The sequence below is a fragment of the Bidens hawaiensis genome, unplaced genomic scaffold (genome assembly GCF_021521415.1).
Source record: "Bidens hawaiensis isolate Kalapana, Puna unplaced genomic scaffold, B.hawaiensis_p1.1 tig00007801_1, whole genome shotgun sequence".
Lineage (NCBI taxonomy): Eukaryota > Viridiplantae > Streptophyta > Magnoliopsida > Asterales > Asteraceae > Bidens > Bidens hawaiensis.
The window spans coordinates 96,667-114,774 of NW_027491542.1; the positions used below are offsets into that span (position 1 = coordinate 96,667).

General features: G+C 32.9%; 2 protein-coding genes across 2 annotated transcripts; both read right to left on the reverse strand.

Annotated features, from left to right (window-relative positions):
* Positions 1-4,189: 4,189 nt before the first annotated feature.
* On the reverse strand, positions 4,190-7,599 carry LOC143636147 (glycosyltransferase BC10-like). The gene is made up of 10 exons (XM_077103814.1): positions 7,154-7,599; positions 6,583-6,681; positions 6,391-6,491; positions 6,214-6,285; positions 6,026-6,119; positions 5,855-5,935; positions 5,693-5,752; positions 5,477-5,599; positions 5,252-5,290; positions 4,190-4,553 (listed from the first exon to the last, which is right to left on the reverse strand). Exons 1-10 carry the CDS (start codon positions 7,517-7,519, stop codon positions 4,425-4,427), a joined length of 1,164 nt encoding a protein of 387 aa, XP_076959929.1. The 5' UTR covers positions 7,520-7,599; the 3' UTR covers positions 4,190-4,424.
* A 5,998-nt stretch (positions 7,600-13,597) lies between these two features.
* On the reverse strand, positions 13,598-15,946 carry LOC143636182 (uncharacterized). The gene is made up of 3 exons (XM_077103839.1): positions 15,482-15,946; positions 14,058-14,287; positions 13,598-13,978 (listed from the first exon to the last, which is right to left on the reverse strand). The coding sequence occupies exons 1-3, from the start codon at positions 15,807-15,809 to the stop codon at positions 13,700-13,702; spliced, it is 837 nt and encodes a 278-aa protein (XP_076959954.1). The 5' UTR covers positions 15,810-15,946; the 3' UTR covers positions 13,598-13,699.
* Between the last annotated feature and the right edge of the window lie 2,162 nt (positions 15,947-18,108).

Below are 18,108 nucleotides of genomic sequence, written 5' to 3' on the forward strand. Positions count from 1 at the left end.
GTGATGTTGCTTCCTTTTGGATTTGAGGTGCATTTTTATGACCGTAAAATAATAGAGTTCCAAGGAGAATAAGAGTGGATGCGAAAACTGGAGAGGCGTATACCAAAAGAGAAAACAAAGCAGGAAACAATTGGTGTGTCGAAAACAAAACACAAGCCATGAACGCTAACAACGAATGCCTTGCAGCTGCTCTAAAACAGTTTCTGAATGCAATGGTAACACGCTTTCTGATATAATCAACCCCCATTCTAATAAGGTTTCGTCCAGAATTCGCCTTTTTTTCCTTTCTAATTTAACTTATTATGAACTGCAGCAGATATACATGTATCAAATAATTATGATCTATTTTAAAATCAATCAACTAATTTACAAAGCACAATAAAATACGATAAATTTTAATTAATCATCAGGTTGTATATATCTAAAATAATAATATTCAAAAACAGTTAGGATGATCCATTAAATTAGTTATACAATTATTCTAGGAATATGAATCCTAGTTATGGTCAAACTCTTGTTATAACTTATAAATACTCTTTTCACCGTCTCCTTTCACCATCACCAATATACGTAACCATCTTTCTCTATAATTCTTAATTCTTAAGAGTTAAGAAGATGATGAAAAAATTAGTTGTTTTGCTGTTATTATTCTTCCCTCTCGTTATCACCGCGGCCTCCACTAATTCGTTGGAAACCGCCACCACCACCACCATCTTGAACCCGAAGCACATACATCATCCTTACTTAAAGTTCCATACTCGTCGGCTACTTCTACCGCAATTACCGTCGTCGTCGCTGGATGAAATTGATCCAAGATATGGAGTAGCAAAAAGATTAGTCCCTTCTGGACCAAACCCAATTCACCACTGAAAGCTTCAAGTTCCATTGCATTGATCCAAGATTTTATAACTAGACTTTTAATTCTTTACCTTTAATTGTGATGCTTTATTTTACATATTTTTATATTACTGTTGATTTCAATTGTTGGTATCAAGCTTGTGAATTGTCATGATTTATAACTGCTGCAACAGGTGATTAAAATATGCATCAAACAATTTTGTAAAAGAAAGTATGATTTATATCATAACTGATACTGCTGCATATATTAGTAATTATTATGTATCAAACAATTTCGAGAACGTAAGTTTGGTTTATATCAGAATCGATCAACGAATTAACTATAAACTGCTGCAGACGTATATGCATGAAACAATTCCGAAAACCTAAGTATGATTTATTATATCAGAGTCGATCAACGAGCGAAATATGAGGTACTGCAGAAATATATATGTAATGTAACAAAACAAACAATTTGGAAACCTAATGCATGACTTATATCAAAATAACGAATTATGATAATGAACTGCTGCAGATATTATAAGTGTCAAACAATTTCTCGAAACCTAATGTAAGATTTATATATATCTAATGTATGATTTATTATTATATTATATGAGAACCATCGATCAACGAGTACGTACCTAAAATCTTTTTAGGAAATCAAGCAAAGGCGATCAGCTTCTCCTCGGTTTCATTTTCTTCTATATATATTATTATATTATTTTTTAAATTGTATGCATGTAACGTTTACAATGTGGAATTGAAAAGAACGTGGCCAGGGAGCGTGACCCGGGGTTTATACCGGTGCCGGTGGCCGGAGCCATGATAATCGTTGTGGCGAATTTATAATTATAAATATAAAATAAAATATAATAACGACGGTGGAGGATCGTATACGGGCTGCTTGCTGTCGTTGTTGATTACTTGTTTTGAAGTTTGCTTTCCAAACATTGATTAGAAAATTTTTGGAAATGTATATTTTTTTTAATAAAGTTTAAAATACGTGATATAATAAGTTATACTTGCCAATGAGCAGGCAGGTGGTATTTTAATAATATTTAAAAAAGATTTCTAACGTATGTCCTAAAGGCATATGTAAGAACCATTTATTTATGAAATATTCTTATTAAACTATCATTTCATTAGTTACATTAATCTTTTAATAACTATCACGTATAATCTTCTATTATCTCCTTCTAAATTTTTCCTTCATTATTGATGACTACTAATTAATTTATTTTAATTTCCATTAAAATTACTATTTTATTATTCTAATTTTCCATCATTTTTATAAATATTTAATATTAAACACCCCGCCACTTTCATTACCTTTCTATATATTTTTTTAAGATTAAATGATATAAAGCATTACTATTATTATGCAAATGAATGATCTGAATGAGCTTTTTGTTGAAGAAGATGTTATTGAAGAACAAAGTGAAAACAATAAAACAATTTGTGATGAACCATTCATTGATCAATGTTTTATTTTTGTTATCATATAATAATGAAATTACTTATTCTTTTGGTTTTAAAATTTTCGTATTTTATTATTAAATAAGTCAACGTTAATTTGTGTGTACAATAAAAAAATCACTTTTATATTTCAATATACTTTACATATAGATGAATAGAAAAATGGTGGGAATTTAGAAATGATGAAAGAGTAATTTTAGAGGGAATTAAAAAAAATTAATTAGTAGTCATGTATGGAATGAAGATTTAAGAAGGAATAATAGAATGTTAAATATAATAGTTATTACATAATTGATATGAACTATTAGTTTTTTTTAGAATATTTCACATAATAAATGTTTCTTATATGTGACTTTAGGGCATATATTAGAAAGTCCTTATTTAAAATATGTGATATAAATTACGTGGTGGAGTGTTAAGGAGATATTTAATGTTTCATATGACTCAAGTTCAGGCCCGGCTCTGAGAAAGCAAAAAAAGTTTTGAGTCGAAGGTGAAATTTTTTTTAGCCTTAATTTAAAAGACGTATTTTGTTGGTTTAAAACATTAAATTTTTATATAGGTTTACTTGGTTATAAGTTGGATTGTGTAAAATTTTTTTGCATAAAAATAAGATTAAAAGTGTCTCAAATAAGACTAGATATCATAACCTTTTGGTTGAAAGTGATATCCATTTGACACTAGACCAAGCTAATGGTCATGCAATTGAGTTTAAACATTAAATATACATATTGTTTTTAATAAAAATAAATATAATCTTTTTTTTAAAAAAAAATTCGGGCCTAACTGGGTGTCGGGCCTGTGGCTGTTGACCACCCCGCCACCCCTATGGGCCGGCCCTGCCCAAGTTCGATTCGTGCACCCCATCATTTAATTTCGGCGGCACCAGGTGATGACTGGAAGTCAGACGGGTGGTGTTCACTACTTGAATCCTTGAATTGAACGGATTTTGTCTCATCGCTTTGTCGTGCCTTCGGGCGAGTGTTCACAGACGTTGACCTTAGGTGAGCGTTTTCCCCGGATCGAAAGGCAAATGTATTTCGATGTGATGAATTTAGTTAGCAACTCATTTGGAGGATTCGTTAGACCGTTGAAAAAGAAAAAGAAAATAAGTTAATACTTAACAATTGAAAAATAGGGTAAAATCATAAGCTGAGATTTGAGAATGTGTCGTGCTGAAGACAACTTATTTGTTTGAAGCTAGGGTCGTCTAACAAGTGCGTTATTTGAAGTCATAGTTGTGGGTACTCTAGTTTATATTCTTTTGTTAGCGAGAAAATAAAAATCATTTTATTTTTATAATAAGATACGAGGAATTAAGAAAGTATGCTATGTTAGCTGGTGAAATTGAAAGAAGACCATACTATAGAGAATAAAATTGCAAATCAATTAGCTAATTTCATTCATACTCATGAGTTCCTTATTATTGTGTTGCTTAACAACTAGCTCAACGACTCATTAAGCCACTTATTTTTCTAGGCGAAGAAGTTAATATATTCTTCCTTACACTCAAAAAAGAGTAGGTGCCCTCAAACCAGTCTTGACTCGCTACCTCTTATTGGCCGCATGAGCTTCATGCTTATCATTCAGACTGTTAGGTGTTGGTGTTGGTGTTGGTGTTAGTTTTATTGGCCGCATGAACAAGTGTAACACGCTATGAAGAGTAACAAACAACATGACATGAAAAGACATGACACAAAACCATCACACTTGCACACAATGTAACTTGATGTGTTCATATTATAAATATTTATAATTGCCATAGAAAAAAAGAACATTTAACAATCCAAATACAATTAAAACAAAATTCCATAAACTTAATCAAGAAAACCATCTAAAACAATAATTAAAATATGATAACCGAAAACAAGTTAAAAGGTAAAAGCCGATATGGGCTTTTTAAGAAATAGATTAAAACACAAGCATTATCAAGAAAGTGAAAAATTTTAACAATCTAAATACAATTAAAAACAAAATCCATAAACTTAATCAAGCCTCATCAACATGCGGAGAGGCATCACAAGTTATTTTACAGGAATTAATGGGAAGAAAAAGGTTAGATTCCGTTGTGAATCCATCCATAAATGACAATGTTCAAGTTATCTTCTTCAAACTGACGTAGAATTTGAGAAAAGTTGCAGCAAATTATCCAGTGTTTCTGGAAAGAACTTTCTTGCAAATAGGAAGCAGGGCCGCCTCATTCCGTTCCATATGCAGGGCGTAGTCAACACGGTTTTCTGCAAAAGCCAACAAGATGTGATTAATCAGTATCTATTATAAGAAGCAGTGGCACTATAGAGATCTTAATTTTGAAACTTGTGGAATCATTGTAAACGAGCCAAGTCGCTCGTGAGCTACTAGAGGTCCACTCACTAAAATCTTGAATCGAGTCGAGCTTAAATGAGCTCGAGCCTAAAAATAAGCTTGTTTATAATTGAGCCTGGGTCCAAGATTCAATTATCGAGCTCGAGCTAGCTCGAGTCTGAAAGAGCCTATTATTTATATAAAACTTTTGTTTAATATACTAATATAATCTTTATTTCATTATAGTAATTATTAGTATATATAAAACTGTGATAGATATAACTAAATAATATATAGCTTGTTTAATAAACAAACCTGAAAAGCCTATTATTTATATAATTTTTTTATTTTATATAACCAATACATATTTATATCACTTTTATTTCATATATGAAATAATTTTTTATAATAATTGTTAGTGTATATAAAATTATGATGAAAAAACTTAAATAATATATATTATAAATGTATTAATACATAATAAAAAAGTTGAGCTTTAGAAATAGAGCTCGAGCTTAAGCTCTCGTAAGTTAAACAAGCCGAGCCTAGCAAATTCGAATTCAAAAGGTTAAAAGTCTTGATCCAAAAAAAAGTATCATGATCAAGTGGGAAAAGTGATATAAGTCTTTACCTTTTTGTCGCTTGTGAAATGCAGGCTAGTATCAAAGGACTGCAGTGCAAAATAGGTTAACTGGTTACTCATAAGAATCACAAGAGGTTAGCCTAGTGGCTAAAAGAATTTCAAAATAATATTTTAGTAATCATAACTAACGCATTAATCATTCATAAAACTTTTTTGTTTTTTAAAAACAGAACAAGTGCTTGTCAGTATACGAGAAAACAAAATGAAGTGTACCGTGAGGTTTTTAAGAAGCTTGGGAGTAATATCTTGAGATTTATATGACCTCGGGTGCCACTTTCTTTCTGACCAATCTACATATGTTACAGACCAATTTGCAGTGCCAGCCGGATCAATCATCTATAAAGGAAAGAGTCTTTTAGCAACTACAAATAAAATTATAAGTTATTTATAAAAGATAAAAACAGGTTATAATAATTAATAAATACTAACATAGAAAAGCGTTTGGAAGTAATGCTCATCCGCGTAGCAATTGCGACCCTCAAAACCTGGCTGTTGAAATTTAAAAACAAAACTCATCACTTCATGATAAAGTTACTTTTTATTATTTTTTGAAGCAAATTAGTTACAACTTATAAGAATATTTATACTAACCCTGCAGTAAAGCCGGAACTTTCTGTAGTAAAGACTATCAGCCATAATAATTAAAGCATGCTTCCGAGTCATAGTGAACCACTACAAATGTACATACACAAAAAATACTTTTATATAAACAAAGATCTCATAAACCATGAGTCTTATAGTATATAATGCACTATTTAATACCTGTGAACCCTTACGAAAATCCTTGAATTCGATTTCTGGTAACATATGTTCTGAATACCTACCACCTGCTCCGTGTGGGCCCGGATCATCATAGCTACAAACGACACAAACAGATATTTGGTAAAATGTCTTTTTTTTTTAAAAAAAAAGTGAAAGAAAATGTGTTTTAGAAAGTATCATGTTCTCACCAATCAATGAAACTAAGATTTGTGAAGATTAGGTAGTTGTACACAAAATCAAAGCTATGCAATGGTACACAGCTGCCAAAGAAATTACATTAGTTGAGTACAAAAAACAATATCAGAATGAATGTTACATAATACAATTTAGGAGGTTGTATGAAATAAATCTAATTATTTGTTTACCTGTCAGATAGCAACACAAATTGTTGATTATCTGGATCTTGAAGTGCATTCATTAATAGTCTTCTCTCTGCATCAACCATGGATATTTTCCCCCAATCAACCTACAAATAGCATAATGGAATCAGTCGATAAAGATGAAAATCACAATCATAGGTTTTCATTTCAATAATTATTTTAAAAAGGAATAGATACCTTTTCGCTTCTAATATTTCTACCATTGAAGTATGGACTAACGTGAGGTTGTCGTTCTCTCGAGGCATGCACATAAACGCTGAATCTACCTTCATGACCCTGCAAAAGGTTTTTAAAAATATAAAGTTTTTAATGGAAAACTAATACATTAACTACATATGTTCAACATGCAAGCTAAATGAATAAACATAACAAACATTATAAGCAACCATTAACCATTAGGAAGCACTTTTTTTAGTACAAATTTTGAAAGTAAGTTAGTTGATTCGATCCATAAAGTCTAATATACAAAATTAAACAAGAATATTAAGTGGTAGCATATAATTATGCACAGTATACAACCAAAATAAGTAAAACTAATCCAAGCATTGTAGGCACATTCATGTAAGCATTATTCACTATTAATCAGTTGTGATAGAGCCATTGACTCTTATTATTCAATTTCATGTGATTGCAGCATCAAATGACGACCCCGAAACATAATCCTTTTAACACATAATAGCAAGTTATAATACAAATAACATAACTTGATAACAATATTTGGTACACTAAATAAAAGAAAGAATCTCACTTGAAAGAACTTGTCCCAGAGCATTTCAAATGGTAGCGAGCCTGGAGTCAAAAACATGAAAGCAACTTTCGGGTTTTTTGGAGCAGGAGGAGATGATTTCAAGATTTCTGTAATAACTACCCAAGCCGCAGTTTCTTCATCTGTTAATTGTCTGGATGGAACTTGTGGAGCGTTGTCATAATCGGGACAACTACGGGACAAAAAGATATAGCAGGCTGCAGTGTTCCTAGGCTGGTATATATACACTCCAATTAAGAATATGCTGACTAAGCATACTAACATAAAGACCCAGTTTGGCCCTTTCAGATTTGGTCGTTGTCGAACATAGTCTTTTAAGCTTCCACGCCATGCTCTAGCTGTCTTCATTTAGTATACTATGAACGCATCACACGTATGATAATATTATAGAAAGTTATTATTTATTTAAAACTTGCGAAGCCGAGGTCATGAGTCACTCTCGCATCTGAAAGTCACATAAAAGTAATCAACTTATTGCGCTTGGTTAAGTTTTCGATATGTTGATGTTAACAACTGAAATACAACCACTTGATGTCTACCATACAATCTATAGTTCTATACCTTAGTTTGGAAGACATATATTACACTTTCCTTGTAGGCCCTTAGGTACCTTTGCACCACCAAACGCTGTCAGAACATGTGAACATGTTACTTGTTTATTCGGGAAAACTTAAGAATGTTTACAAAATATCAAAATATATTGTTTTCATAACCATGCATAAAATAAGTAAAGAAAAAAGTTAAACCATATTGAAAAATATACATCAATTCATCAAGCAGGCTACTTTTTTCGGTTAGTCGGTCAATATATCTCAAGACGCAACCGTGTGACAGTGATGTCAGTATGTCACTATCCCAAAGAAGTTAAAACAAGTGTCCTAAAGCCTGAAAGTTGTCACTAATGATAAGCTGAACCAGTTCTTTTCCTTGTGCATTCTAAGGACGTGTAGTAATCATCTAATTAATTAGCTTGTGGTGTTTAAATTAACAAATTCAGCTTACGATAATCTGATTACTTTAGGGGTCAAATAATCAACTTTGAACTGGTTAAATTTAAAATGTTAACAAAGGACTCATATTTTTCCTAATAATAATATTGTTTTTAATCAATCAACCTAATAGTTCCTTAAATAACCAGATTAGTCATTTCATTATAATTATTAATTAATACTTAACATAACGAAGTGTGCATTTGTAAGTACAGTTCTTCAGCTAAACCTAAATCTTACAGATCAAATATATATTTATAACAAAACGTATAAAATCAGATCTGTGTGATTACTTGAGTGTAGTAACTGACAGTAATTAACATGTTTGACCGTGAATGAAAAAGTCAAAATCGAAAAATAAAACACAAATTGGATAAAAAAACGTACAGAGAAGTCGAATATTGAAAGATCCTCTTGTAGTTGAGCAGTACGGTTATTGAATATGAGCTTCAAATCAAGAGATCTAAAATAAAAAACCGAAGATCCGAATTTGCGTTAAATTCAAATCACGTCTGATCTAATGCACATAATAATAATAATAATAATAATAATAATAATAGTGAGAATGAGAAAAGAGTGTACAGTGTAGATGAATGAAGATACAGCTGCTGCGGTGGCGACGACTGTTGATGCGGTGGTGGTCGTCGTCAACGGCAGCTGCAGAAATGAGTTGACACAGATCGAATGGAATCGAATTAGACTGGTATTTATTGAAGACGTTGGTTTTTAGGACAACAAATTGAAATGTGTTGTGTTTATGTTAATGTGACTGACTGACTGACTGACTGACTGACTGAATGACTTTTATGAGCAGCCGGATGAGAAGGAGTTTGCAACTTGCTTATTATTACCTTCTCGTTATTAACTTATTATTACATAACATACCAATTTCACCCTTCAAATTATAACAAATGTAACAAACGCCCATCAAAGTTATAATATGATTTTCTAATATATATTGGAAAAGTTTTCGACAAGATGTTTGATAAAGTATCATTTTACAACATTGCTAAAAATATATGTTAGGTAGGTTATAAATGAAACAGACCTCGTCTAACAAATAGACATGAATAAATAAAATTATGTATATTTTTGTTCAACACTAATATTATTAAACCAATTTGCTTTTCATGTTTTAAAGTATAGACCCACTAGATTATTGATGTCCATTTAAAGTTTTGAGCCAGTTTGATAGTATTTTATTAAATCATTTGTTTAGACTCTACCTCAAATATCATTGTGTTCTTTCAAAATCTTTATATTGTTGTATATTTTTTTAAATCTTGGATATTGTTGAATCATATGATGACTATACTTAAAATTTAATTTGGATATTATTGTTTACCTTTTTAACTGGTGTATGTTTATGTTCATTTACTATATTAACAAATGAACATTAATGAATACAAACGTGTTTATTTTCTTAATAAACAAATTAACATAAACAAAAAAGTTATTCATTCGTGTTTATTTGTTCAGTTAAAATGAAACAAACAAACCCAGATTATGTTCGTTTACTAGCCTGACATTGAGTGAAAACTTTAATCTTGGTGTTAACCTGTTTAAAAATTGTGAAGTAAAAGGACTATTAAGTGTTTTCATTTCTTTGAAGGACCATTGTTGCAAATATGACATCTTAAGAAAATCGGACATGACTCACTTTACCAAACCCCGATCTTTACTAGATAGATAAAAGAGGGTTCTAGATAGAAAGTAGTGACTTATGTCATATGTGGCAAACGTTATAAATCAAAGTTTGAAACGCATTGATTATTTTCTTTTTCATATTTTTGGTTTTTAGTTGATAACTTTACCTGAAAATTAAATGATACTAAATGGATGGATTATATTGTGTTGTAACTGCTGGTACATGCCTACTTGGTTAAGTATATATACAATTTTATGTTTGGACATGTAGATTTAATATTGGAAGACCATTTGACACATTTTGAGCTTAGGTATTGTTGTGTTTGACAGGGCCGGCCATAAGGTGTGGCCGGATAGTCGACGGTCACAGGCCCGACAACCCGCTAGGCCTGAAATATTTAAAAAAATATATATTATATGTATTTTATTAAAACAATATGTATATTTAATGTTTAAACTTAATTACATAATCACTAGTTTGTTCTAGTGACAAAAGGGTATTACTCACAACCACAAGGTCATGGGTTATGCTCTTATTTGAGCCATATTTAATCATATTTTTATATAAAAGTTTTTTACACAACCCAATTATAACCAAGTAAACCCATATAAATTATTAAATTGTTTAAATCCAACAAAATACTCTTTTTACTTAAAGGCCCAAAAAAAATTTTCAACTTCAGCCCAAAATTGTTTTTACATTCTCGGAGCCGACCCTAGTGTTTGATAAAGAATCGGACTAAAACCATAAAGGCATAGTATTATGCCGAGTCTTGTTAGAACGCGATGATGGTATTTGTGAAAAGCTTTTGTTTGATTTGATCATCAAAGTACAACTTGGAGCTAAGCGTGATGCTACCCAGTGGTTGGCATAAGATCAAGTTGGTTATAAGCAGGGCCGGCCCAATAAGGTAAGCAAGTAAAGCTAGGGCTTTAGGCCCCCAAATTTTTGAGACCTTGTTTTTAAATATTAAATTTATAATGTATATTATCTTGAGTTTTATTCTACATGCAAATACCTATACTTATTGCAGTGGTAAGATTGTTGTACTTAAAACGTGAAAGCCCGAGCTCGAATCCCAGGAGGCTTTCATTTTCTTGTTTTTACATGTTTAATTACATTATCTCCAACTAATCTTTCTTTTTAGTTTATATCAGTGAATGGCTAATTAATTATTTCGTTTCTCAATTATATCATTATTTGTGATGAGTCAGCTATTTTATTTTATTAATGTCATACTCATCATTTTTTACAAAATATTTAATTTGTGAAGGGATAATCTTTTTGTTACATAACTCTGAACTAAAACATTTTGTGTATCGAAGTTATCAAATAATAACCGAATTTATCAAATGATAACTTAAGTTGGAACTTTTATCTACAAATTAAGGGCGTGTTCGTTTCACAGAATTCGTTGGAATTCAAAAGAATTGGAATTAAAATCTCATCACATGGCGTGTTCGTTACGCTGGAATTGGAATCTTAATTCCATTTTGGTATGTTCGGTTCAAAGAATTAGAATTAGAATTGGAATTTAATTCCTTCAAATACATGGATTTCAAATCCTTCCAAAATGTGAAGGAATTCAAGAAAATTCATTAAAATCTTATCTCGATTTTTTAACGAGAACAATGAATAAAACATTTTAGTTTTTTTACTTTTTTTGTTTTTAATTTATATTTTGAGTTATGAATTTTTTTTATTATTTTTTAATATTTTTTTGAGGGGTTTTTGATCTTAATAGAAAACCCATAAAAAAAATTTAGAAATATAATAAAAAAAATAATAACGTAAAATACAAAAAAAAAAACAAAAAATCTAAAAAAACTAAAATTTTTTCGCCGTTATCATTGTTTAAAAAAACCCTCCTTGATTCGTAGTAACTTGTCAAACGAACGCATTAAGAATGTATTTGGATTTCAATTCCCCCCCCCCCCCCAATTCCAATTCCCATTGGAATGTTCAAATTCCAAATCTAATTCCTTCAAATTCTAAATCTTATCAAATTTCAATTCCAATTTCATTCAATTCCATTCCGTGAAACGAACGCGCCCTTATATTTTGTAGTTGGACATGAAAAGATCGGTCCGGATTGCGTTTTATAGCTAACATATCAACTTTTGTTAATGGTCGAATATAAATTGAATAATCTTAACATTGTTAATCAAATAAAAACAATACAAAAGGACCTCTGATTTTTACTCGTCTTTAGGCCCCCTAAATGGTTGGGCCGCCACTGGTTATAAGGCAATGCAGCACGATAACTATAATGCAATTTATGATGATGACTACCAAGCCCCCTGGTGGTGCCAAATTGACGTATCAACACGATAGCGTGGCATGCACTTAAATAGGTTGGGTCATCATCATTATCGTACTCAGTAAATCCCATCAATAGCAAAGCTATGGTAGGGTCTAAGGAGGGTAAGATGTAGACAGTCTTATCTCTACCCTTAAGAATAGAGAGGCTACTTCCGGTGAGACCCCCGGCTCAATAGTAGTTTTGCATCAAGCCTTGAACATAAGGCGCATAACACTCAACCATCCGGACACCGGCTGATTGGTGCATGTGCCTTTGTCTTTCGGCCATCAACGCCACCACATGATGCATGATTAACCTTCCGCCACTTTTAACGTTATTTTCACGAAAATAGTAAAATAACGTCAAAATTAGTGCAATTTCACTTTTGCCCACCCGAGGGCCCACACATAAATACATTATATGCGCACCACAACAAGGGCGTAAAACTAGGTAAGGTGAGATGTTTAATTAATTCATGTTGGTAACGTATGGGAACTCCAATGGGTGGTGGATTTTTGAATAAACATATAAAGCCTAGTGATTTTCATGTTATTGTGAAACTTAGGGGCATGCCTAAGTGATATTGTTAAACATGTATAGTGAGTTGTTTATACATGATTTGAAAATCACAACTTTTTTCATCACATTTTTCTAATAATGTAATCCATCACACATGTGTAGTGAATTAGATGTGAGATCTTTGCACCCTTCGTTGTTCGAGTTGTGATCACAGTTACAAAGTCTTTCAACGTACGTGTCTTGGTTTACTCTTATCTTGTAGATGAGATGATGCATTCCAAGAAAATTATGAACTATACTATTGATCCTGATTTTTCAAACTGTATAAATCTTAAACTAATTGTCAACATTTACACATGTGTTGATTTGATTGACTAAAAGCAAGAGTTAGTCTTAGCCGGTGGTTAAAAACAGGGGGCTAAGCCTTAGCCGGATGGATTAGAAATCGATTAACATATCTACTTTCCGTATTTGTCCCACATATTCGATCAAACCACATAAGCCATTACCTTCCGTATCATAAGTTGCAAACAATGAATTTATTCGTTATCAAGATAACAACTGGAATTAGACTATCTAGTATTTAATATTTTTTTTATGGCATACTACATATAATTTAGCTACTGCAAAGCGATTACAGTAAAGTGGCAGGCAAACGGACAACAAGCTGCATCGCAACCCCCTTTTTAATTTGAAAAGTCAATTCACAAACCCATGGAGATTAGTTTTCATATCAAGCATGACTTGTAAGTTTCTTTATTAGTCGTTATATACTTACAATAATATTTCTTTAGAAAGTGTTAATCAAGTCTATTACCTACTATTATTATTATTATTATTATTTAATTTATCATTTATCTTTAAGTTTGTCGGTTAGTCGTTGCAATCTTTTCACAAAGCAAGATCTATTTCGGACGACAAGCAAAAAAGATTAACTAACATACCAACAAAAACATGTCATAGTCGTTACAAATTGCTCATTCGTGTGCGTCAAAGATATACAATAATAACGACAATAACACACTTAATAAATGTTTAATTTTATCAAATTTGATGTAAAAACATTAATCTCATAGAGAAGAGAAAATAGGAATTGTTACCAAGCTTGTACCGGCATCAGCAATAAAACAACTTCCCGTCACATAAACTGAAGAATCGTGGATCAAGTAGCGTGCAAGAGCCGTCAATGATGGATTTATCGTGCCAAGTGTCTTCAAAGGAACCGTTCTCAAAGTCACATTATTAAACCAATCTTTGTCTACTAATCCTTGAGTAATCTCAGATCTGAAAATCCCAGGATTTATGCAGTTTACTCTTATGTTGTTTACTCCCAATTCCATTGCCATCACCTGTTGTCATTATTAATTTGTATCCAGTAAATTAACTGAACACATTATTTGATATTCTTATTGTATCCATAATTATTACCTTAGTCATGGTATTAACAGCTGCCTTTGAAGAAGCATAAGCAACACCACCCGGGAGATAAACGCGATTAGTGCCAGTAATTGATGAAATGTTAATAATTGAGCCGCCTTGTTTGGCTTTACGCATGCGTATACCAACATGTTTTGAAAGCAGCCATGATCCGGTTAGGTTTGTCCGGAACATGTATTCCCAGTCTTTCTCTTCATAGTCCAAGGGGTTTTTGGGTTTACCTAGATTACAGAGTTCCAGGTTAGCACTTAAATTTGCAACAACAAATATCATCAAAAACAAATATATTGCGAGTAGTAACTATGCAGCAACAACTTGATGCTATAAACAATAAGTATGCATCAACATTTAACAATAGCTTTAGTTACTACTAACAAACCAATCATCAACAACAACTCAGTTACTGCTAAAGTAGTTATTGCTTACAGAAGTTACTATTGACGGTTGCCAAGTAATTGCCAACCGTTTTAACCGCCAACTGACATACTCTTTTAACCAATGTTTTAAAAACCGGTATTTTACTCATACCGGGTTTAGTTCAAAAATGGTACAACCGGTTGAATCGGAATGTACCGTGACGCTCAACCGGGTTGAATAATTTACCTTGTCATTCCATATAAATACAATTTCAACTCAAAAAATAACCCAAAAGTATATAAATAAACGTCAAACTTGAACCACATATCGCACATGAACAATGTTCGAGTTAGATATAAAGTTTGTACTTTGTATACAAAATTAGTTAATTACAAAATATGTAAATAAACCAGCATTGGATTTGGATGATACAAAATTGGTTGATTAACGAATCTTCGTTTACCGTGTTTACTCATTTCAACTTTATCCGCTATGTTAAACGTCATTTTTAAAATATATGGCCTGCGAAAAGTATCAAAAATCTTTTGGATTTAAAACCAGTTTGCCAGTTTAAACTGGTATTTTAAAAACGACTGGCGGTACATACCCGTTTTTAAAACATTGATTTTAACAAAACATTGTGATGGTCGTTTTCCTACCTGCATAAGGAAAGATTTATTTTTGGTATACGTTTTCATACATAAAAGCAACATATATATCATTCTTGTTTTACCCTTAGATTTATCCAATTAAAATACTTTAATCTAAAATGCATATTCAACTTATACACTATTTAGACAGATATCCAAAGAATTTGAATTTCCAAACCATAAAACCTTAACTACCACCCGATCATTACATAACTTTGAGTTTACATTGGCCATTATTATATATCTTTATAATGTTATTTATTTATTTATTTGAAGGCCTCGTTAAGTGTGGGCCTAAAGCGCTTACCAGATTTCGCAGGCTCCGGACCCCAGCACAAGTCACTATTGTTCTTCCTATTTATGTATTTTACAAACAGTTAAACAAATTTACAAAATTTTAAAAGCTACCTGAAAGGCCAGCATTATTAATCAAAGCATCAATATGTCCAAAAGCCACCCACGCCTTCTCTACAGCAGCTTCAATAGCCTTCTCATCAGCACTAACATCCAGCTGAACCGCAACAGCTCGAACCGGGTCCGACCCGGGTCCATTAATCTCATCACACAGTGACTTCAACAACTCACTTCTCCTAGCAGACGCAATGACTTTACAGCCAGCTTTGGCTAAGTCAAGACAGAACTCTTTGCCGATACCGGACGATGCTCCGGTGACGAAGACCACTTTGCCGGTGAGATCGTGCCATGGCTCCAGGATGGTCTCGGCTTGGGTTGTCATGGTTTAGGGAGTGGTGTGAGGAAGTGTTGATGGTTGGTTTTATGGTGATTTGATGAGCAGTCTTGGTTGACCAGAGGGTTGACTTGAGTCAGTGTTTGTGGGCGAATTGGAACAAGTGGTGGACGAGGTTGGTTTATTCGTACAAGACAAATGTTTGGTTGGTGGCTTTCATCTTTTATGGGTTGTAACATGTTTTTTTCATGTGTGTGTTTTTTTAGCATCGAAAATGGAAGAGAATAAGAGAGACTAGTTTTTTTTTTAAAGGCCAATATATATATTAAAAACCGAAACAAGGACTTACAAGAAGCAAGAACCCTAATAAATACTGAAGCAAAATAAAACAAAGAAACAAAAGCAACAAATGTTCTACAATGGAAAATTAACAAAGTTAAAATTGCACCATTTCTCCCAATCTAGTGAAGATTTTTTGCCCCTATGCTTTATCCAAAAGATTGAAGTTATTTTGATGTCGTTTATCACCTTGGCTAGCGAGAAATCTTTGCCATTGAATGTCTTTTCGTTCCTTGCATTCCAAATCACCCAACAAATAATTGCCGAAACCGCTTGTACCGCATGACATTCCTCCTTATTTATTTTATGTTTGGTTGGATACTCAAGAATTTCTCGTATCGAATCAAAACCATATTGTTTTGGTACCTTTATCCAATCATGTATAATAGACCAAATTTCCTTAACTGCCAGGCATTTTACCATCAAATGTGAGGCAGTCTCTGGATGTAAATTGCATAACGTGCAACAAATTCCACCAACTCCTCTATATGACAGTGTCAGTTTAGTATCAATACGATCCAAAATTAATCTCCAAACGAAGCAATTAACCTTTATCGGTACCCACTTTAACCAACGCTGAAACTCCACAACTTGATGTCCAAGATTATCCAGTTGCCATCTCAATGCTTTAACTGTAAAGAATGACTTAGAACCGTCAGGCTCGACCCAAGCCCAAACATCAGGTTGACTGTTGAGACGCAGGCTAGCCAACAGGTTGTTGCAGGCCTGTTTCTCTCGTTTTTGTTGGGCCGACCTAGGATACCGACTCCATCTCCAGATCCATTTATATTCTTTATTCACCATACTGTAACAATCCTGGACCTTCACATCTTTTTTACTCTCCAAGAAAAATAATAGAGGAAATTTATTCTTCAAAGTTTCCTCACAAGCCCACCTATCTATCCAAAACAAAGTTATGTCCCCCAAGCCCAACTATACCTGCAACCTATCCTCCAAAATCATCCTTTCATTAGCATACTCAAGCTCAAGCTTCCCAATCTGTTTCCAAGTACCAGCAATTGATTTTTTAACCGGGATAATCGCCCACGAATTATGACCCAAGTGTACTGAAGCTACAACTTTAACCCAAAGAGCCGTTGAATAATTTTTATAATTGAACCACCATTTTGCGAGCAAAGCGATGTTGGCAGGCTTTAGACTACCGATACGCAATCCCCCTCTATCTTTATCTAAAACTATCTTTTGCCATGCAACCCAACATATCTTGTCTTTTTCTTCGTTTCCGCCCCCAAGAAATCTTCTCCGTATACTCTCTAATTTATTTAATACTTTAGTAGGAACTTTGAACAGTGTAAAATAATATGACCCCAAACGTCCTAAAACCGATTTTACAAGTGTAAGACGACCACCAAAAGATAGCGACTTAGCTTTCCATTTGGACAACTTCGAATCAAATTTATCCAAAATAGGTTTCCAATTAGCACTTAAACTCATGTTTGCACCAATCGGTAACCCGACATACAAAAATGGAAGCTTAGCTGACTTGCAGTTCAAAACCTTTGCAATTTCTTCCACCATGGTCATATCCACCTTTACCCCATACAACGTGTTTTTTTTCAAGTTTATCTTTAAACCAGAGGACACATAAAAACACCTCAAAATACGATTAAGATTTTTGATGTTGAAGGAACACCATTCTCCTATAAAAACAACATCGTCTGCATAGAATAGATGTGAAATAAGTGGGCCTCCTCTCGGTGTCTGAATACCTTTGAATAAGCCTTCCACACACGCGGTTTTCATTGCAACGTTTAGGGCTTCCATTGCGATGATAAAGAGAAATGGCGAAAGTGCATCACCTTGTCGTACACCTCTTCGAGTATCAAACTCCGAAGTTGGAGAACCATTAACCATTACTAAAGAACGAGCTGATTGAAGTGTACCTTTATCCGGAAACCTCATTTGTGAAAGAATGGAATCTAGAAATCTCCAATTTACCGAGTCGAAGGCCTTATCGATATCAACTTTGAAAATCATTGCTTTCTTC